Here is a 23,904-nt window from a genome sequence, read left to right as displayed (position 1 = left end):
CCAAATATTTGCTTAAGATGAAAACAAGTGTCTAGGGCTCTTACTGTATGTGGGAAAGATACATTTGGACCAGGTTTGCAGTACTCTTATTTCAGAAAGACATCAGAAGCCAAGATTATCCTAAAACTAGGATCACACCTTCCATAGCTCTCAATGAGAGACTGATTTATTTTTAAAACCTTTCCATTCATTTAAAGACTTGAGCTTTTCACACTTCCCTTGGAATTCATCTACCACATTTCCATTCATCTGTGTACTTTTTCTCACTTGCTGTGCCCATTCTCACTTACCCTTTTGTTCTCTTTTATTTCATATTCCTACAGCCGTTCCCTCTTCCTCTCACCTGAAGAAGGCTCCACAGCCAGTGTTTTTCTTTCTTTTTCTTTGTAGAATTAACCTTTATTTGCTTCTCATTGTATAACAGACAATTCTCATGAAAATGTTGTATAGCATATACTGTACTCTGTGTAAGTTCCTGTTGTCGGCGTAAACATTTAATTCTAACGGACAAATTCTGAATATTTCCATTCAGAATTGTAATATGTACAAATAATTATTATTCTGCGCATGTGAATAATACACATGACTTTGCTATGTACAATATTGTTATCCCATCTATTTTCTAACTGCTTCTTTCAATTAAATACTGCAGGGGAGACAGAGCCTATCCTGGCAAGTAACGGCATAAGACATATCACATATTTTAATATATACTGTATACATACAGTAATTACACTTGGGGCATCAGTCCATCACAGGTTAGACAGAATCGAACACAGACACGCACACACACACCAATTTTCCCAGAAGTCCATTAACCTACCAGAACTGTATGTTTTTGGATTGTAGGAGGAAACCAGAGCACCCAGAGGCAACCCACGCAAACACTGGGAGAACATACAAGTACAAACTCCACACAGATGGTACCCCAGGTATAGAATTGAACCTTGGACCCCAGCACTGCTATCTGCTGTGTCACCAAGCCACCCCAGTACTGTTTCTAAAGTATAACATTATATCATTTTTAGAATTGTCGCAAGGCATGTTATCCAATCCATAACTCTTTCTGTTAAAGGTTTTTTATTGTTTCTATTTAATTGTGACTTATACAGTAAAACAAAATCTGGAAGGCACTGTCATTTTTAACAGGATCATGATATAGCAAAGGTCGGTAATATCCACTTGAATAAAAGTAGTTATTACTTTTGAGATGGAATGCATGTTAGAAAAGATATCTAATGATCCAGAAATTTGTTCAGCCTAAAAGCTAAACAGTAAAATACCATCTGGTACCATCTTTGTCTTACATGTTTATTAACTGTTAATTATGGTTAGGTGATGAATGATTATATGTTCAGACAGCAGATGTCTGTATGTTAACATTGATGCTAACCTGTTGAAAGACTAGCTATTGTAAATTACAATTAGTAAAGCAGGACATCAACCCCTATGATAAACAGGTTCATTCAATAACCAATAATAATACAGTAAATATTTTTTAACACACAAAAATAATTGCTATTTGTGGATGACGAATGACACAAATAGATCAATTGATCGTGGGCATTACCTAAGCAGTCATCTTTAAATCATTTAAAATAAAAAGTCTCCTAGTATTTTTCACAATCAGACTCTAATTGGCATAAATAATTCATGTAATGAAATGAAAATCCCTTGTGGTGCACAAGTTTGAATAACCTTTTTTTCCCAGTGTTTTCATATGATACTGCTTGAAAGAAAAGATAATTACAGTGATAACTTTGAAGGCAACACAGTCTGTTATTAGGTACAGATGCACACATGAAGCAATTAAAATAAGTATTGTAGATTTTTTGTCCTTTTTATTTAAAACAATCTTCTCCAAATCCCCACTTTTAGTCAGAATGACTTAAAGTGACTTACAAAATCAGTTTGTGTGGTTCACACAGCATTTTATTGACTTGTGAACTTACAAAAAGCTGTCATTCTGAAAGACATATTCAAGGGGCCCTGCTTGGCCTCTCTGTTAGCTGTCTCCTGAGAGCTGCTATTGTCACACGTAAGAAAGTTAAATCTCCTTGCAGGATATGATGGCTGCATGAGCCTATCAAAGTGACATATTCAAGTATACGGAAACTACATATTCTCTACAGTTTGCTTATGTTAACATGTTTAGAGAAGCCTGAACAGGTGTTAACTGTACTGTAAGCAATGAAATGATCATCAACATTTGATGACTTGGCCAGTATGACAAGAAGTTGAACACCAAATTATTGTCCCTGAAAACAGTATTATATGGAATGTCAAAACCAGCCTACACAAATGTTTTCATACTGGACTGATAAGTTAGTAATCCTCAGTTTTTTATGCAGTTTACAGATTTCACATTTTGATATAGTTTTATTTTTGGTTCACAGTTCCCCAAAATGAAAATATAGGATGGAACAAAGGTACTTTAAATAGAATATTGCAAAAGTGAACAGAAATAATAATTAAAACCTAATGAGCTCAAAGTGAGCATCATGCATATTTAAAATGGCCAAATTAATTTTTCCATATAAAATAATGTTGCTTGATAAACCCATCAAAGAAAATACCCATTTCTCCCCAACAAATTTATTGTTAGAAATTAAAATTCACCCATCCATTTTATAACCGCTTTTTTCAATTCAGGGTAGCGGGGGAGCAGAGACCTGTCCTGCAAGCAAAAGGCACAAGGCTGGGTACTCCCTGGATAATGAACTGGAAACAGACACAAACACAGACACATACCCAATCTTAACTAGGGCCAATTTTCCCAGAAGCCAATTAACCTACCAATACTGTATGTCTTTGGACCATGGAAGGAAACCAGAGCACCCAGAGGACACAAACCCGAACACGGGGAGAACATACAAACTCCACACAGATTAGCAGCCCTGGTCTGGACTTCAACCCAGAGCCCCCAGCACTGCAAAGAAGCAATGCTAGCTGCTGTCCCATCATGGAGCCCGAAGTTAAATTTCAATTTAACCAAAGAGGCTAGTGGCTAACCAATATACAAGAGAGAAACAGGTCTATAGCAAAAGAGGAATATAAAGCTACTTTGAAAATGTAACCAAGAATAGGTTATAGGTTTTACTACTGGAATCCAGTCAGGCAAGAGGCAGTGCCGATTTTCATAAAGGAACAGAAAAAAATCCATCTTTGCAGGATCATGTGTGAGACCCGTGAAGCTAGAAAATCCCTCCTCTTCCACAAATGTCAAAACCTTACAATACCAATGCTTGAGTAGGGAATTGTACAATTTTAATTTTGGTTATGATAAATGCTAGACTAATGGTATGCCAAAGGCACTTAGGTTATTTAGCTAGTTATTCGATTTTATGTCAACATTGCATTGTATTTTTGCAGTTGGTTCCTGCAAGCAGAAAAGGTTGAAACCCCTTGACTGGAGGCTTAAACAACTTAACATCAGCATCACTGTACAAGTCATCTTTCTAGTCACAGGTGTGTACCGTTGTCCAGATCAGTGACAGCTGACCCCTTGTGCAGTACTCAGGACTGTAGCTTTATTGTAATGTTAGCACGTTTGTTGGCATCTAACACAAACGACCACATTTTAAATTTTAACTGCAATGCACATGTTTTCGTTTTTTAATTCGCATATTGTTTTTACTTTAAGCAAATGCACCAACATTTCCTTCATTTGGGTAACAATTTAAAACAAGTATAAAGACAAAAGTGGTGATGTTTCAGGTTTTATCTGAAGGCTCTTTTTTTTTTTAAAGTGCAGCACTTGAATAAAATGCTTGTCATAACCCTACACATGTAAACACAGGCCTTTTACAGTTATGCTTTAACTGTATCCATAGCAACGGATGCTTTGCAATAGCTGAGCTGGCAGAAGGGCTTTGGGGACTCTCAAATATGCTTGGTTAAATTTTGTCTTTTTTTCACGATTCACATTTTATAGAGCAACATTAAAAAATGCTGCTCTAATAAGTGTGTGTGCAACAATCAAAGTTAAACAGTTATGTTATCCTCAGCAATTAATAATGTTTAACATTTGTGCAAACCTTGCTATTATTGTATAAATATGTATTGTAAGTACTGTATTTTATTTGGCTGATAAATCCACTTTTAAATGTATGTGAAGTTACTTGCTCAATAATAATAATAAATACATGGATGAATGAATGAGCTTGGGGAACATATATAAGACCTCTTCCATTAGAAGAAGATGCAGGTTGAGAGGTGGGAAGAAGACAGATAATAAATCAGTAGTGAAGTGTCAAGCCATGTAGAGCCTTATACTATAGGTAAGCATGAGGATTTTGTAGTTGACTTGAAACCTGATAGGTAGCCAGTGTAAGGACTCCAGGACAGATGCAATGTGATCACTTGCACGCAATCTGGTCAGGATTATGGCTTCTGAATTCTGAACATATGTCCATCTGTCCATTCATTTTCTAAACTGCTTTCTTAATCCAGTACGGGGTTTGCAGGAGGTAACCCAGTAAGCAACAGGTGCCAGACAGGATACACTTTGGGTGGGATGCCACTCCATTACGGGGCACACCCGCAGACACTCACTCCAGGGCCAATTTAACCTATGGACTTTGACTTAGGACTGTAAGAGTAAACTGGAGCACCTGGTCATAAGAAGCGCACTTGGAATTGAACCGAGGGACCTCATCACTGAAAGGCAGCAATGCCAACCACTGCAGCACCATGCCACCCACAGCAGCAAAGTCTCACCTGGAATCTGAACCCACAACCACCCAATGATGATTTCAGAACCCTCATCATCCTACTAATTCAGCAATTTCTTTAAAAAATAATACAGTAAATTAATTAAAATAAGTATTGTGATTTACAAAAATAAAATAAGAATAAAGTTTTATAAAATTAATAATATGTACTGTAGATACATAATCATTTATCTTTCATTTTTCAAACTAAGAAAACAGTTTTGTTTTTATTTATTGTAGAAACAGAAAGAAGTATGTAAGATATAGTTTTATATTTATTGTATAGGGTAATTTTAAGAATATTGTATTCTGCATGTACTACTTATTCCAGTAGCTGTAAATGATCAGATATTATTATTATTATTACAGTATATACACAATACAGAATGCCAGAAAGATCTATTTATGAAAAAAACAACACATATCACAACACGTTTCTACTGGTGATATTGTTATTCTTCATCTTATTCTTTTCCAATATATAAACATACTGTATATTTCACATTTTTTATTAAGTTAATAATGGTGACATTTCTAATGCTACTTTGTAATATTAGGCAATTAATATCTCATAGAAAAAAAAACATTTCTGATCATGAAAAGTTGTATTTTTGCTGCTCATTTCCTCCCTGCTTTACCATTCCATTGATTTGCTTTATGAGATCATTCAAATTGACAGTATTTGCTTAAGCTCTGTCTGATTTCACACTGCAGTTATGCTGAAAGCTCCTTATTCTGTTTCTTGGCCTCAGGCCGAATGCCTGCACATGCATGGGTTAATACTCTACTTCTCCATTGTTGCTAAAAGGATTGTTAGAAATAGTTCTTCCCTAACAGTGCAAGGAACTGAAACTCTGGCTCTGAAACTAGGGGTTAAAAGGGCAGCTTTCACATGAAAAATCATATTGCAAAAGCAAAGGGTCCTGCTGCAGACAGTGCCTCCCCTCCAGCGTCTTTCATTTCTAGCGGCTCTGCAATCACTTGGTGTGGTTTCAAGAGCAGGGGTGCCATTCTCACTAATGATGACTCTACTGACGTCAATGGCATTCTTATCATGCTTAGTGTGACATCAGAAACCAGCCCTCAGAGGCCACTCTGGTTTAAAAAGACTGAGTCACCTCTAAGATGTGGACTGGACTCCTGAAGTGCGTGGATAGTACAGTGCTGCCTGATAGGAGGAATCCCCAATGTAACTGGAGCTGTGAGGTTTTCCTGAAAACTGTAATATAAACACTGCATTTCTTTGGAAGCATAAAAGGGCAAAGGAGTTGAAACAGTGAAATACAGTGGAAGACATATGATTTTAATTAAATGTGACTTGTAATTGTGACAGATTACTCACTACAGCTCTGGCTGCTCTTTACATTTTGAGTAGTCGTGACCTACTTTCTGAAGATTCTGGTCAATGTGAATTACCAGATGAAAAACGTCTGTCATAGTAGATTTATTTATCATTACTATTATTTATTCATTACTACAGTTTATTACTACAACTACTATTAAATATTTATCTATTTTATATACAGTATTTTATAGTAAGTTTATTGATAATTAATAATTATGATTTTATTTATAAGTAGTTCTTTTCAAGAAATTCCAAGTGCTAAACAATAGCATACACAAACAGTAATACGCATACCTGTAGAAGTAAAAGAAAAGATAAAAAAGATAACCACAGCAAAAAATGAAGGAAACTAAATTATACTGTATATGAATAGCAATGGAGAATACAGCTATTGAAGTGAGATTTAAAAATGCTGACAGTTGCTGGGGCTGTAATGGATTTGGGCAGTGAATTCCACAGACATGGTACTAAACATGAGTTTAGTACCTAATGCAGGACCATTAAGTGCGTTATATAGTATGTGAGGAAAAGAAACCCAAAGTCCACTCTAAATTTTACAAGGAGACATTGCAGCTTGCAGAGTTTTGTGCCAGTGCAATGTGCTTTTAGATGGCACAGGTATCACAGATTTCTGGACATACGGTACTGAAGCCTATATACAGTGTGGTGAAAAAGTACAGTAAGTACACAACCTTTAGATTTTAACGTTTAACCTATTTAGACATATTTGACATTTACCAAGTCCTCACCAAAACGTGATATAAAATGAAACTGTAGTAACATAAAAGACCATTATGTGGTATTTTTTTTGCATCAGATATAGCAGATATATATATATAAATATATTATTTTTTTTATCATTTTTGCATCAGATATAGCAAGCATCTTACCCAGGAAAAAGAAAGACACCCTTATGTAGTAAGTAGTAAACTCATTACTGTCAACAATAATGAAGTCACCAAGGCATCAACACTACAGTATATTTAGGGGCCTTGGACCATAACCTGTCTTGTCACAGTTTAGTTTAAGAACAATCTGTTGCATTTATATCTTGTTAAGACACCTGTAAAGTTCAGTAAGCACATAGTTCAGATTCTGATTGTCTGCAGGAAGTCTGAGGAAATTAGCAAGGCAGTAGGCAGTAAAATCCAAGTTCGTGATGGTGAATAACCTAGTGAAAAGACATTATATAAAAAGTAATCAGTAAAGGCCCCATTTCTGTGGAACAGCCTGAGGAAGTGGGGAAAATCTAATTCAAAACAGCCAAAATCTGTAAAATGACTCTTTCTAAGTCAAAGAGGAGCCAAACCAATCATCACAAGTACCAGGGATCCCTAGACAGAAATATCCATGTGATCCAGTAGAATGCTGTGATCAACTATATCAAAAGCAGTACTTAAGAGAAGGATATGAAGTGACCCAAAGTCAAAAGCTACAGTATCAGCAAATCATTGACTGCCTCAAAATGGGTTATCCATTACAAATGAATGAATGGTCAGTTAAGTATTCCTTCACAAACACTCCAAATATTGTCCTGCTTACTTAAAATAGAGCAGTTCATTTACATAGCAAGAGCTCAATCCATGAAAATATTTTTCATAGGTGCTATTAGGCAATAGATAACATAGGCTAGGTATCATTGTAAAAAGCAACAGAATCCTCAAGCAAAATGGGTTATATTAGATTTTTATTTTCATACCCCCAATGGTTAAAGTTTATCATTAGTAGGTTTTATGACCTCACTATTAATAAGAGGTGGAGGAAATGTCAAGTCCAATAAGACACTGTATTAATTTATGCAAAAGAACACCTGTGATGCTCGGTTAGAAATATCCACACCACAAGAATTGACTAGGTCTAATGTATTGTATGGTCTACACATAATGTACATGTTGGAAAACTGACATGTGTAGCAACGATGAAACTACCCAAAAATAGCTGGAAAATTAGAGGTATCCAAGCAGGTAGGAGAATACACATTTACAAACAAATCACCAAAGTAATATGTTACATACAGTATGTTGGATAAAGTGGAGTTAGTGGCGTTCAAACTCACATAGAAAGTTTGCAGGCATAAGGGAATGTTAAACTAAAACTACTGGCAAATGCTGAAATCCTTTTGTTAATTAAAAGCCAGTCATTCAAAGTATGTAACATTTTCTACGAGAATTATATTTAGACCTGCATCTGGGCAATTAATAGCTGGTAAACCACCACCCCAACCAGAGTTGCAAGATTTTTCAGTACAACCATAAAGTATGCAGTGGGTGTAACCTCATTCTGTAGGTTTCAGTTAGACTAAAGAAAACCCTTTTTCTGGTCAACAATAAAATCATTGAGAATCAAATACATGACATTTAATGATCAACACTATGTCAAGCAAATGCAGTAGAGAAATTACTTCACTAGGGACATTTAGAGAGAGCACATGTTGGAAGTTTGGGAGATTGTGTTGACAGCCATGTTCAATGCCATGTGGTTTTTCATTTCTTTGTACTGTATTTTTCATAGTGGAATTAACCTCTACTTCTTCCTTTACACACGCATAAACTGTAAAGGAACAAGTAATAGGTTTATTACATGCTGAAGAGAGAAGAAAGAAAACACAACATTTTGGTTGTGAAGCCTTCTCTCTTCTCTTTTCAGCATGGAATAAACCTATTACTTGTTCCTTTGCAGACTACACATACTGACGCAGCTACCCACCTGAACCACATATACTGTACAGTATATTGATATACTGTATACTGTATATCTCAATCAAAACCTCCATTTTATAGTATGACTGCTCAACTGAAACCATTCTTCCAGATACACCAATCATCTCATAACACCAACCACCTAATGTACATAATCTTCTTGCCCACAATTCCTGTAGTTGTGCACAGCCATCACTTAATCCAGGCACTTTTTGTAGGAACCATTGTTTCACCTGTAAATGCATATCCAGTAGTATACATGTACTGTACATTGCCCCACTGACCACTTCAGAATCACCCAGAGTGTGGGGTCATGTTTCATGCTTGTCCAGAAATCTCCCTCATTGAATCACTTGAAGAATGTGCTCTGGCATTTACATTTACAAGAAAAAAGGCCAACTACTTAAGGAAACGAGGCAGAGAAATGAGGACCAAACATCTAAGATAATAATAATTCCTTATACATACGGTATATACTGTAGTGCTCTACAGGTAATAGGGGCTCCCCTCCACCACCACCCATGTGCTACCAACTGAAGGTATGTGGTGTTGCAGTACTTCATGATCACCTGGATGATGTGACAGCATCATCCACCACAGTGCACACAGTATACTCACCACACACCAGCTATCAGTGGGAAGGAGAGCAGAGTGATGAAGCCAATTCAGAGATGGGGATTATTAGGAGGCCATGATTGATAAAGGCCAATGGGAAATTTGGCCAGGATGCCAAGTTAACACCATTACTCTTATCAAGAAACACCCTGGGACTTTTAATGACCACAGAGAGCCAGGACCTCAGTTTTAGGTTTCATCCAAAGGATGGCACCTTTTTACAGTATAGTGTGGCATACAGACCACAGGGTGAGCACCCCCTACTGGCCTCTCAGCAGCAACCTTAGTTTTCTGAGGAGGTCTCCCATCCAGGTAGAGATCAGACCCACACCTGCTTAGCTTCAGAGGGTTTCCAGTTGCAAGATGCAGGGTGATCTGAGTTCTGAGTTCAATTTCTCTAGCCACACCCAGGCCTGATTACTGCCACACCTGTTCTCAATCAAGAAATCACTTAAATAGGACCTGCCTGACAAAGTGAAGTAGACCAAAAGATCCTCAAAAGCTAGACATCATGGTGCGATCCAAACAAATTCAGGAACAAATGAGAAACAGAGTAATTGAGATTTATCAGTCTGGAAAAGGTTATAAAGCCATTTCTAAAGCTTTGGGACTCCAGCGAACCACAGTGAGAGTCATTATCTACAAATGGCGAAAACATGGAACAGTGGTGAACCTTCCCAGGAGTGGCCGGCTGACCAAAATTACCCCAAGAGCGCAGCGACGACTCATCCAAGAGGTCAGAAAAAAACCCACAACAACATCCAAAGAACTGCAGGCTTCACTTGCCTCAGTTAAGGTCAGTGTTCATGACTCCACCATAAGAAAGAGACTGGGCAAAAATGGCCTGCATGGCAGAGATCCAAGACGAAAAACAACTGCTGAGCAAAAAGAACATAAAGGCTCGTCTCAGTTTTGCCAGAAAACATCTTGATGATACCCAAAACTTTTGGGAAAATACTCTGTGGACTGACGAGACAAAAGTTAAACTTTTTGGAAGGTGTGTGTCCCATTACATCTGGCGTAAAAGTAACACAGCATTTCAGAAAAGGAACATCATACCAACAGTAAAATATGGTGGTGGTAGTGTGATGGTCTGGGGCTGTTTTGCTGCTTCAGGACCTGGAAGACTTGCTGTGGTAAATGGAACCATGAATTCTGCTGTCTACCAAAAAATCCTGAAGGAGAATGTCCGGCCATCTGTTCGTGACCTCAAGCTGAAGCGCACTTGGGTTCTGCAGCAGGACAATGATCCAAAACACACCAGCAAATCCACCTCTGAATGGCTTAAGAAAAACAAAATGAAGACTTTGGAGTGGCCTAGTCAAAGTCCTGACCTGAATCCTATCGAGATGTTGTGGCATGACCTTAAAAAAGCGGTTAAGGCTCGAAAACCCTCCAATGTGGCTGAATTACAACAATTCTGCATAGATGAGTGGGCCAAAATTCCTCCACAGCGCTGTAAAAGACTCATTGCCAGTTATCGCAATCGCTTGATTGCAGTTGTTGCTGCTAAGGGTGGCCCAACCAGTTATTAGGTTTAGGGGGGGAATCACTTTTTCACACAGGGCCATGTAGGTTTGGATTTTTTTTTCCCTTAATAATAAAAACCTTCATTTAAAAACTGCATTTTGTGTTTACTTGTGTTATCTTTGTCTAATATTTCAATTTGTTTGATGATCTGAAACATTTCAGTGTGACAAACATGCAAAAAAATAAGAAATCAGGAAGGGGGCAAACACTTTTTCACACCACTGTAGCTGCTGGCTACTGCTAATAGCTTCTCATTTGACCTCTCTTGATAATCATTACAGTAACTTTTCTATCTGCAGCCATTCACAGGGATTTAAAGAAAAAAATATCTTTAAACTAGGGATTCACCTTTCCCAGTCTCTCAATGCTAAACTGGTTTCTTCTCAAACCATTCCATTTACTTACAGATTTCTGTCTTCACATTTCCATAGGGATGTGTCTCACAGACAACCATCTCTTTAGTCCCTTCCACCTCCCCTACCCATTCTCACATTCTGTTTCTTTTGTTATCCTTCGTCATCCATTTGCCTCATATTCTTGCTTTCTCTCTCCCTCCACACACACTTGTAGAGGAATCAACAGCTGAAACATAGCATTTTGCTCTCTAATTTTCAGAATGGTATTTGCCTCTACTTGTTCCTTTGCTGCTTGCTTGATGGTATTGTTCACACCATGGTCCCTCACTCTTTAATGTATTGAACACATATTTCATATTTAGATTCATAATCAAAATTAATAGAACAAAGTACTTACTGTATATTTATAAACAGGAATTTGTTTCATCACACATTTGAAGGAAAACTCATTCCTTATTCAATAAACCTTCAGATCTTAGAACAGAAAAAAAGTCCTGTTTCTCTTCTTGACTGGAAGACATCAGTTTTATTTAAATTCAGTACCGAACCATGGTGAAACACCTTGTCAAGGAAAGTGAAAGCCATGGCGTTGGAGAACTCGAACATTTGACAGTTACGAATAGGTTGGCTGAGTTCAAGCACGGTAACACAAAACCTTGATGATCTCAACTCAGATGCTGTGATCACCAGGGTAAAGGATTATATCAAGATAGTTGACTCAGTAGCAGAGATAGTCATTTCCCATGAAAGGGTTTTGATCATCATACTGTACATGAACATTTGGAAGTCTCCAAGTCCTTTAGAAGAAACGCTCTAATATACCCCAGAGCTCAATGCTGGCAGTGGACAGCTTCTAGAAATCCCTCCTGAGTATAAATTCCAATTGCATGCTTGTTTAAAGATTATAGCGATGGGATGGGAATTTTGCAGTGGAAAAACATTAAGACCACAAAGTGTTCTAGCACTAAGGGGTCTGCACTACCTACTCTCAACAATCAGCAAGCAATAGCAAGGTACTCATTCTGGCAACCAAAGAGAGTCCCACAATACCTACAGTAGCTACAATTAAAGCAGAGCATTGCAACACTTGGACAACATTTCAAGTATGCGATGAAAGACAAATTGACCAAACATGCTGGATGTGGATGCTTTACAGCGATGCATTCAACTGTGAACTTGAAGCAGCTGAACACATCACATTCCAGATGGGTTCTGGTCATCACCGTTTTGGTATTGAAGTCTGAGGGTTTTGTTTAAGATATATTGCAGACAATATAAGCCTGGAGACACTTTATGAGGCCTGGCTAGAGATGCATCCTGATAAACTCTGTTTTACTGGCACATACAGTTCGAAGGAGAGGTGGCCAGGTGCACTGAACTCAAGGAACAGTATTCAAAAGATACAGAGACCTGGTGTCCATAACTACTGTACACATCTTATTACATACTATAAAACTATACGTAAAACTATTGAATCATTATCTGCATGTTAAACAATTATCTTTAGCTAAGGATTTAGGGTTTTTCTTTTGCATTTGGAAAAATATTGAATTAATTATCCTTCCCTATCAAATGTAATATAAAGGCTTTTCAATGTGATAGGAATATGATGACTACAAATGACTTTGTCCACAAATATTTACAATATAATACAATGATCTCTATACATAGTCATAAAACTAACAGCAAAACTTTTACAAAATAGAGCAAACCTTTTCAGTGGATTGTACCTAGAGATCTGTCATTTGAATTACTGCAATAGATTTAAATATCTGCAACACATAATGCTACAGTATGTACTGCCCACCAAAATTATATAATGTATGTATTAATTGCATACATTATTTTAAGTTCTTTGTGTTAACATAAATGATTGCAGATTATTTAGTAAATTCCATATTTAATAGGTACTTTGCACAAGGATCTTAATCTCCTTGGATCTGGGTGCTACAGTATATAGTATTCAAAATGAATAGAATTCTTACAGGGTTCCACTATATTTAAAATTACATTAATGTGCTTTTTGATTGGTGTGGAAAATAGATTAAACAACACAATTTAGATGAGAAGAATGTTCCAAACACATTATTTGTGATGATATGCATCAAGTAAAATTTGAGCCTTCATTTTGTGCAAATAAATTAACCAAAAGCTCTGTTCAGAAAAAAAGCTGACTAACATTGTATAATTTCTGTGCATCATGATATTATTGTTTTTTGCTTACATTTGTGAGTTTGCTTTTTTATCTTAACCCAACACCATTACCTCATTGTAACATATATTATCTGTACCCAGCTGCTGGTTCTCCCATCTTCACAGTGGCAGCATACAGGACAAAATGTTCTGTTGCCAAGCAACAGGGCTATATTATGTGATTAAAAAGCAAGAACTGTACCTAACCCGAATCTATTTTTAACCGTTTCTATAAATAAATCGTTCAGAACAAGCCTAATCAATGCAAATGGGCATATGTTTAAGCATGTTCATGTTATAAAATATTAAGTTGATCTGAATGGATTTTTTTGGGTTTTTATTAATGTTTTTAGTGATCGTAACTCTTACCATAGCTATGATGTTGAGTAAATGAGATTTTTCCTATCAGCAGTTCAAGATACACAGTCTTACTGTATGAATATTTTTCTACCATGTGTTTATACACATACCAATTAATCCAAAGAAATACAATCTTTAATTCAAAGTGACACAAAACTATAGTGGAATCTTGCTTTGAGTAGGTTGTTCAGACATTTTTTACAGTAAGTCTAATCACCATTGGTGCCTGTGATAACACCAAACAGTGGCAATCAATGACATTTTGCAAGCTAGAAAGGTGGAAAAATGAGCAATGGATATACTCTACACAAAACCACCAGTGTTCTTGGATCCACTGATGATAAATGTGACATCCAACTTCTAGATTAAGTGTCAAGTATTTTGTTGGTCAGTGTTTCCCTAGTTAAGAACAGTGGTCTCAGCTTTTGAGAAGAAAAAGCATTCTGTTTTTCTATTCTTCACATGACGGGGTGTATTTACACTGAAAAAATACACCACAATATTTCCTCTAGGAGGCAGTGTATTGGCCAGTTATCTACTGTATCACAGCAATTGGGTATACAGTACATTATTCCCCAGATTTGCATGTGATATGTTTGACTGGGATTTTTCATGGGAATCAGTAGAGTAGAGAAATTCCTAAAATAAAACATGTAAAAGCACATTTTTTTATAAAGACACACACACAACCATCTACATATGCATATTACAATACATATGATATCTACATATTACAGGACCTTGGCCTGAGAATCAGTTAATCTGAACGTTTTTACCTAGTGACGATACTAATGATGCCACTGATGGAGAAGGCATGCAGGGCTTTCTATGCTATAAGAATGTAGCTTTATAATATTAACTCACACACAAATCTGGTCTGGAATATTTGAAAGTGTAACCCAGTCCATTGCCATATGGCAGTGTAGTACTCTAAAACATTCTCCACTTGCAGTGAAAAACATCAAACAGTGCACATAGGGTCATATTAGGCCAATACCCACTACTAATCAATATACAGAATAGAATATTGTTTATACTGTACTTAAAAAGCAGTGACCAGAACACCTAACACCAGAAGGCCCTGCTGAGCCAAGTGCTGAGCCCCCTCAGCCTGCTGATTCTGAAGCTCACTGACCTGGACCACACTGACACCAAACGGCTAACTGATATCCATTAGCTAATATTAAATGACACAAACAGCCTTAGGATGACATAACTAAAACAAATTAATTTTAATTTTGCACAAATTAAAGTCAACCAAATCACAGCACACGCCAAATAACACTAATGTATCTCACCCACTGGGACAACGCACAGACGCATCACAAACTGGAATTCTACAGGACCCAAAAAAGACAATCCGCACTAGCAGGGTATTTGACCAAAGTAAGAGACAGTAAGGAGACACAAACTCTGTACTGGCTCAGTGACCACTGGCCTGGCAATAGAAACTGGGAAAGACCAACAGATTTGACAACCTCAATGACTGTGCACCCACCGCCAGCAGGGAGAAGGAGAAACAGAAATTCACATTTCTGCTGCATGGTGAGAAATACTCTGGGATTAGATAAACATAATTCCTTAAAATAACAAATATGATCTCAGAATTGCCACACCTGCCAGAATCAGAACAATCCTACTGGGGAAGGGGGAGCAAACACAATAGACCCAGCTGCCCTGTATGTGATTTCCTGTCACAGCCTGAGAAACAGTGAGTGAGCCTGTCAAACAATCCTGTTTTATGTTATGTCTGAAAATGTCCGATTATATATTTTTACTGTAAATGCTCTGTTAATTATTTAGCTACACTGTAATCAGTCATACCAGTAAAGATCTTTAAGTCTGAACTTTAAATTGAATTTGACAGCAGACAACTTTAGTATAATGCTTTAATGAGAAAGTGCTCTGAAATTTAAAAAATATATACAATTCATATTAAAATATGAAGTAGTTGAAATATCAGGACAAATTGGGCAAATAGTTATTTTATGTATTTAAGCCACCTTTGGCTAATGTTTTAGTATTTTATGGGAGACAGCTTTGACATAATTCATGCAATATTTTAATTTTGATTGAGTAATAGGTACTGTATTTTTGCATTTTTACTAATATTAAATATTAGCTGCTTGTTGCATCATGTAACATTTGACTTTATTTTACTTTTATGCCAGAAGAGTTTAAAGCAGGAAAGCAGTAAGCTCTTGTTTCCTGTTTAGGCTGCAGATATACACTATACTGTTTCCTGTTGTTTTAAAAAGCTGCACTTAAATTACATCTTTATTTCTTAAAGATAACCTTTCATTTTTTGTATACTGAAAATCATTGAGTTAATGCTAGTGTGTTGAACATTTTTAAAATAATGCTGAATATATAAAAAAGGTTTTCAATGATTTCACACAGCTGGTTATGTTAAGTGCTTATGAGGAGATCTGACTGTACTTTTTTGTAACCTACATATGATTTACAGTATCATAGTTTGCCAAAAATGAATACTTAATAAAAGACAATTATGCAACATCATATTGTGCAAGGTAATTAAAAAACAATATTCTACTTAGAAAAGATGTAGCACTTAATTTGCACATAAATTTCCTTATGTTTGAGGGAAATGTTGAAGTCCTGTCATTTCTCAAAGTGTCTGAGTAATTATGAAGCATTTTATTAATGATAAACAATGTTGAAGACTATGGCAAGCCAAATTGTCACAGAGATCCCAAACTAACTAACTAATATAATGCTTTTTAACGATATATACAGTATATTGTAGATTAATCAATGATATCTTAGAACACTTACAATATTTGCAGTACTTAAAAATGTTAGCCTGTGCTTTCTAACAAGCAGTTAATAGTAGTACTGTAGGCTTACAGTTTGGCAGTTCTGATACTACCTTGGGCCTGTGATTTCTGGAGAGCTACTGTATGTGTAAGCAAATAGATGCCTGAGTGTGCTGCACTAGTAGTGTCTGCGTCTTGTTAGGCCAGGTTCACACAATAGGGAAGGGGAAACAAGTACCCCTACTATGGGATTCAACTCCCAGTAAGATGCTACTAAATACTAGCCATATTGTGGTCACAGAAAGACAGGAAACTCACACATCCAAGGGAACAAAAAATAGGAACTCTATATTTAACTGTAGTAGACAATTTTGTAGAGTTAAATGTAGATACAACACAATACACTGAGTTGATTTTACAGTGTAGGACACATAATCTACAGTATATCTATTATCTTGACTGAGGCTTAGTAACCTGTAGACACAGCAAATGAAATACAGTATACCATAACCTAGGTACTTTTTAAGACTGGGCATATAAATAGAAATTGAATATAGACAATCGACCAGTAATTCATGCAGGTAATGGGATTTTAAATCACTAATAACAGATAGGAGGAAGCCTAGAAAAGAAACCTAGGATTTGCCACTGACTTATCATTGTCCACTATTTGTAAATGTGAGCAAAAGCTAAAAACCCTTCCAAAATACTAGAGGAAACAGTGAAAAGTGGAGAGTTGAAAACATAAGATCACTTTCTTAGCCATACACAATTTCTTGCATTATGAATTTGTCTTTTCACATATCCCATCTTGCTCTCCATGAGACACACAGACAGAGAGAGCTTGGGGTCAGAGCACAGGGTCAGCCATTTATACAGCACCACCGTACAAACAGCTGGGGTTAAGGGCCTTGCTCAGGGGCACAACAGAGTAGGATTCCTCTGCTGGCCACAGGATTTGAACCAGCAACCTTCCAGACACTGTGCTAAGGCGCAGATCCTTAGCTACAGTGCCACTGCTCTGCCCCATGACACTATATTGAGAGAATGACAATGACAATCATTGACACATGACAATGATTATAAGGTTTTACCTCTTAATGGTTATACTTTACCTCATTTAGAATACTGTCTACATGTTATAAAAAGACATTGATATCCTGACTTGAGCTCAAAGTAGAGCAACCAGAATACTGTTTGTAAATGGTTATTTAAAGAAACTGATCTCTTCAAGACTGAAGATTACAAGTGGGTTTGGCGATTATAAATGTAAAAGGTACTGATGAAGTGAACCTAAGAGATTTCCTTTGCTCAGTAATGAAACAAAGACCCAAGGGCACAAGCGGAAGTTACAGTATGTTTCGGATAGAGAGCAGAAGACATTTCTTTCCACAGTGGGATGGGGGTGCCAATAAGATGCCAATTCCTTGGGGTCCTTTATGGAATAGCTGGACAAGATTCTCTATTACTATGAAACTTACAAGCTCTGAAGGGTAAAAGATATAGACATTATTTTTAGATCTAATTCTTGGATATACTATCCGTTAGGTAATATTGTATGACACCATTAGATAAAACAATGTTAAAGCTCCTTAATGTTGAAGTGATGAAGTCTAGGACTGCTCTGGCTACTGTGAAAGCACTACTTTCATTTACTGTAAAAGAAATGAAAAGATCAACTCGGGCGGATGTGCCAATCACACCTAATCTTAAAACCGCAGAGGAGTATGGGTAACTCAAGGTCAGAGTAATTTCTGTAAACACCAATTTCCTGGTAACCATGCATCAATATTCACTCCATGTCAATATTCACTCCATAGGCCAAAAGTGCCAAAAGTTTTATAGCACCTGTCAAGCTGTTTGCATGATGTTGCAAAAGGGAAGTGGGGCAATATCTCAAAATAATAATATCTCAAAACTAATTTTAGTTGTCAATTATGAGGGACCCCATAAGTTAAACTTTTTGTACCATACTGTTCCATACTGTATATTATAAACAATTGTCACAAATTGTAAAACAACTGTTGACCTAGGTTCTAGAATTTGGTTATTTGATTCTTATTGTTGTTCTGGATTTAAACAACTAACCCTGTTATTTAGAAGTTGCTCTCAGCTTGAGTGGCAGCCAAGCAGTGCTGGATTTCCCATTAGGCACTATAGGCACATCGCCTAGGGCCTACGAAGGAGGGAAAAACTAGTGACTAATGAAAAACAAGCTGAAACAACATGCTTGCAATCAACTCTAGGTGCCCCAAATCAATAATCAAACGGTATCTAACGGCTGTTCTAGAAACTAGAAGTATTGAAGTAATGGCTGTTTGACTTGCTCCATCAATCATGTGGTTTAACATTAGAAAAGTCTAAAGTGCATCATGTTAATAGACGTAATTCAATTGGCACTTACCCGTCTTTTTGCACATTTCGGAGTGAAAGTGCCTAGGGCCTACGGACACCAAAATCCAGCCCTGCAGCAAGGATCTAATGATCAGATACTAAACACTTCTCACAGTATTCACCAGAGTATTGCTCTGTACATTACAGCAATTTCCAAAGGTTCCAATTTACTGATTTTAATAAGAAAAATGATTCTCAGCCCTAGTCCTGGAGGATCACTGTATCTGCTATTTTTTACTCCAGCTGAGCTCTACATCTCCAGTGTAGATATATAATAATGATTTTAGTTGATCTATATTCCCTCTTCTAATTTACTTGCTTCTTTTGTGAGTTCTACAGTAAGTGTAAGAAATTCAGAAATTGGTACAGGATTGATTCCAATAACAAAATCTATTTAACCTTTTAAGAGAAAGCTAATTTAAAAATGTGCCCCAACATCGAAATCAGTGAGCTTGGCCTGAGATTAAGAACTTGTATGGGGCAAAAACCCATAGAAGCTTTACAGTGTTTTTCCAGAATCAGGGCTGGGAACCACTTGGAAAGATCTGTTCATAAATACATATATGGTAATTATAATGCTAACCAGCATAACTGCATTTAATTATGATAAAAAATGAATGAAGAAATAAAAATGGGTTTCATGGTAAAAGTACTAATATTTTTTGCAACAGATGCCCTCAATGATTTTCTTGCTAAGGTGTAATACTTACCTGTGGGTGGATATTATAGAGGAATTAACAGAAATGAATTATGCAAGAGTTAATAGCTTTATTTTCTGACAAATATCAAAAGGAAGTTTGAACTGCACACAGAGGTCTTCCTGGATCACCTAATTCTATTTTGTAGAGCGCTGATCCATGTGTTTTGGTATTTATACTTCAGGTACTTTGGGTTAAGCCTCCAAAAACCACTTTTTAAAATGAGAAAGAGGCTGAAATATTTAATGTGTTCTTTGGTTCCCCCTAATGTATGTCACAGGTATACCATGTTTCAATATCAGTGACAAGGAATACTTACTATACATTTCTGGCAGAATTAATAAGATACAAACGGAAACCAAGCAAAACTAACTCAGCAATTGTTGTGTTGGGAAATTTCGTTTGTCAATTTTTAATGCATTCTCACTCAGCAAAAGACAATTTCAAACAATGAGAACAATGTCAGCACCCTAATTTAATTACAGCATTAATTACACCTACAGTATTTATGGACCCATTAATCCCTTAATCCATCATAGCCTAAGAAAATGCAAAAGAAAACACATTTGAGCAAGAATTTAAAAAATCAGGCCTCAGATAAGATGAAGTACTATACTATACCTTTCTTATACTGTACGCAAATATTTTGCAATGAAAAATAAACAATGATTCAACTTTTGCCTTATTTTTTTTTAGAATTAATATGAAAAAATGTATGCACCTAATTATTTACTACAGGTGTGAAAGTGTTGTCCAATGACAATATTATAGTTGGAATTTCCTAAGCTACAATAAATGCAAGAAAAAGTTTAACCAAATATTTAGGCAGCATTCTATATGTTTAGAATTACAAAAGCTCTACTCTCTTGGATGTATCTGCAGTACATACAATATAATAGTTTTCCACAGGAAAGCTTAATTTGCAAAAGGCTCCCAGCACCAATGAGTTAATAATAATAAACACTGATGTTTCTATTTTAATTAACCAAACCAAGGGAGAGCTGCGCCCAAAGGCTACTAGTAAACATTGTGTTTCTTTGCTCTATATTTCTGTATTTATATGAACTATGTTCTTCTGTGCATTCACTCGGCTTACCTGTAAAGGAGGACTTGCTGATGGGTGGTTGGTTACACATGGGTGATCGCCTGGTAATTAGAATTACAAGAAAAAATTAGTATATGCTTTCTGTGATATTAGGCTTAAATGAAAATCCTGAGCTTTAACAAAAAAAAAATAGTGTACCTTTAAATGCAATTAGAGATGACATACTGTACTGTACAGAATAACGTTATGTGTTGCAATTCCGATTATTACCATGGGGTGGCAAACAAGACCCAGAGATTTTAAGAATGAAAAACACTGATTCAAGATCTCATATGAATGTCCTGACTAATATAGAAAGTAGTGGTGTAAGACAGATAATGATGTCAGCCCAAATAAAATATTCAAGGTGCTGCAAAAGGCATCTTACAATAAATACAAAAAATGCAAATTCTTTGCACTCTGAATGGGAAGATTGATTTATACTGCAAACACTATTCAAAACTTACTTGTTAGAGGCTCTGTCTTGTTGTACATTTGTTAATGCAGCAAAATTATTCCGTACAGTTCTCAAACTAGCCAGCACCTGGAAAACAAAAAAGCTTTATAAATGAAAACAGATACTGTCAGAGATCACTTTTGAGAAAACATAAATATTGAATTATATTAAGAAAAATAAACATCCTGTGTACTGGTATTTGTTCCAACTGGGCTCGAGCACTAAATAAAATAATTTATGTACAGTATTATTATGGCTGATTCTTGTAAAAAGAGATATGTTTATACCATTCTTACAATAAGGTATTTTAATGAACATTTTTATTTTATTGAAATAATTTGGGTAAAGTACAGTGTATACAATATCAGTATTCTGTCTAGGATATTAACCCACACATTTTCAGGTGAGAGTCCTGCTGTATATCAACTACTAAATACTGCTGCCTAAAGAACTAGCAATATTTAATTAAGTTTTTGACTGTATGTTGAACATTTTAAGGTAGCACAGTGGCATGGTGATTAGCACTACTGCCCACTCGCTGTTAGGTCTGGGTTTTGACGCCAGAATTGAATAACTTCTGTATGGAGTCTCCAACTCTTTGTGTCCGTGGTTTTCTTTGGCTAATCTGGTTTCCTCCAACCTTGCAAAGACATGCTGGCTAAATTGATTGCAATCTTACAATTGTCCTGGCATACTCATGTATGTGTCCTGTCCAGGGTGTAGTGTCACCTTGTATCTTATGTTTCTTGGGAAAGGCTTCAGATGACCACAGGACTAGAATTGCCAACTCCTGACATGGTTGACAAAGAATTTTGCTAAATTAAGTCCAGAAGAAAATTTACAAACAAAAGGAGGCCATTTTGTCTGTTTGTTATTACTGTAAGTAGGTAATGGACCAAAGGATCTCATCTAACCTTTTCTTCAAATATGCAAGGGTATCAGATTGGTTGGGAAGCATCCATACTCTGTTAACCCTTTGTGTAAAGAAGTGTCTCCTGTTCTCTGATTTAAATGATCTTTTACACAGTTTCCACTGTGTCCTCTGGTTTGAGTTCACTGGGATGACTTTGTAAGTGCCTTTGAGGATTTTAAATGCTTGGATCAAGTCTCCTCATTGATTAGATTATTTGATAAGTAGTGTACATGTTATTCATATGTATAAACAGATGATTAAGACTGGTCTATTGAACCTGCTAGAACTGCTCTCTGAGGAACAGTATGATCAAACTAGGATTGAAAAGTATAGAAAGAGCATTTAAATAAGAGGTAGAAGTGTGGTTTTCACTATCATTTCTTTTAGATCATGGGTCTTGGAATCAATTCTGGACTGGCATGTCTTCTGTGTTGAGTTTGCACAGTCAAAAATCTGATCATTCTAGTCAATAACCACCTCAATGAAGTCATGGACACCTCGAATAGACTGAACATCACAATGTCTCTCCACGACTAGTGAGGAGCAGGGCATAAAATCAGTACAGCTCAGGCAACAATTAAAGCTGAATCTGGAAATGTTTAGTGAGGATACAGAAAACAGACCAAATATTATTTAACCCTTGTCAAATGAATTATCTCACTGACAGAAAATACATTAAGGAGCACAAGAAAGACTTAGACCATTTTTATTGCCAGAACGATCTTTAAATCTCCATCCTCCAGACATATGGTAAAACAGTGGAATGTGCACTTCAAGCTCAAACACCATTATCTTTATCATAACTTCAGCTGAGGACACTTTTACTGAAAATATACTGGAAAAAAGGGATTACGTTGACATAGACACATGACATGGACTGTTCAAGCTTTTTGTACTGTATGTGAGGCCCAATGTTGTTCAGTGGGGACTTGTAATGTTTTACAAAGTAGGTCTCTTTTACTTCAGATACACATGACTTCCAGGAAAAAAGTCATCAGGTGGTTGTAATGATTTTCATGAAACAGCTGGCAACTTTGAATTGATTGTTTGTTATATGAACAACTCTCTTAGGATGAACAGACTCAGGGGTTGTGCCTGGATTGGTACTATAATATAGAGGACTGCTTTTTTACTAGTTAATTTCTAGAAATATTATGTAATTTAATGTCTTAGTAGAAACAAGTTTGAGTTCTTTTTATTTCTTAACAGGTCTAAGCTCTAGACCAGTACATGTCAATTTATTCAATTTTTTATCAAGTCTTAAGCAAGACATGAGGTAAACAGTGACATGAATAATCACTTGCCTCAGCTAGACGATTTCAGTAGCAAAATATTAAAACTGTGTACTACTGTAGGAAGCAATGCAACAAGTAGATGTCCCAGAGAATTCATCTTTCTTGCCATGTGTTGTTCTAACTTGCTGAAGCTGTTAAATATGGTTTGATAACTATACTTGCAAAATATACTTCTAATAAAATCACAGATCCACATTACTACTCAGGTATGCATACTGTTTTTGGTACTCTGATCGAAACAGTTAATTAAACTTTTACTTCTCTCCACAACTGTTAATGCTAATTGCACCACACTTAATTGGTCCATTCATTATTGGAAAGATATTTGTTTTGTTGAGTTTTAAAGCACCTTAGAACTGTCCCATATACAGTACATACTGTAAGACAGGAAGAACTAAGAGTACATGAGCCAGATGCTAGTCCAATGCATGGTCTTGGAAAAAGGTATAATTAAAAACTGTCAATTAGACCTAGAC

The 23,904-nt window shown here is 36.3% G+C and overlaps 1 protein-coding gene across 3 annotated transcripts in view; it reads right to left on the bottom strand.

Moving 5' to 3' along the window:
• pde4d (phosphodiesterase 4D, cAMP-specific) overlaps positions 1-23,904 on the bottom strand; it is a 439,211-nt gene that overhangs the window by 35,154 nt on the left and 380,153 nt on the right. For all 3 annotated transcript variants that reach the window (XM_088912390.1, XM_088912391.1, XM_088912392.1), the window contains 2 exons: positions 21,231-21,307; positions 20,776-20,825 (listed from right to left, as the gene is read on the bottom strand). In XM_088912390.1, the coding sequence (XP_088768516.1) occupies positions 20,776-20,825; positions 21,231-21,307 (127 nt within the window). The remainder of the gene's footprint in view (positions 1-20,775; positions 20,826-21,230; positions 21,308-23,904) is intronic.

This window comes from Atractosteus spatula, chromosome 3, assembly GCF_055471065.1.
Source record: "Atractosteus spatula isolate fAtrSpa1 chromosome 3, fAtrSpa1.hap1, whole genome shotgun sequence".
Taxonomy (NCBI): Eukaryota; Metazoa; Chordata; class Actinopteri; order Semionotiformes; family Lepisosteidae; genus Atractosteus; species Atractosteus spatula.
The sequence above is the reverse complement of the archived record's forward strand: the minus strand, read 5'-3'. Positions and strand labels throughout refer to the sequence as shown.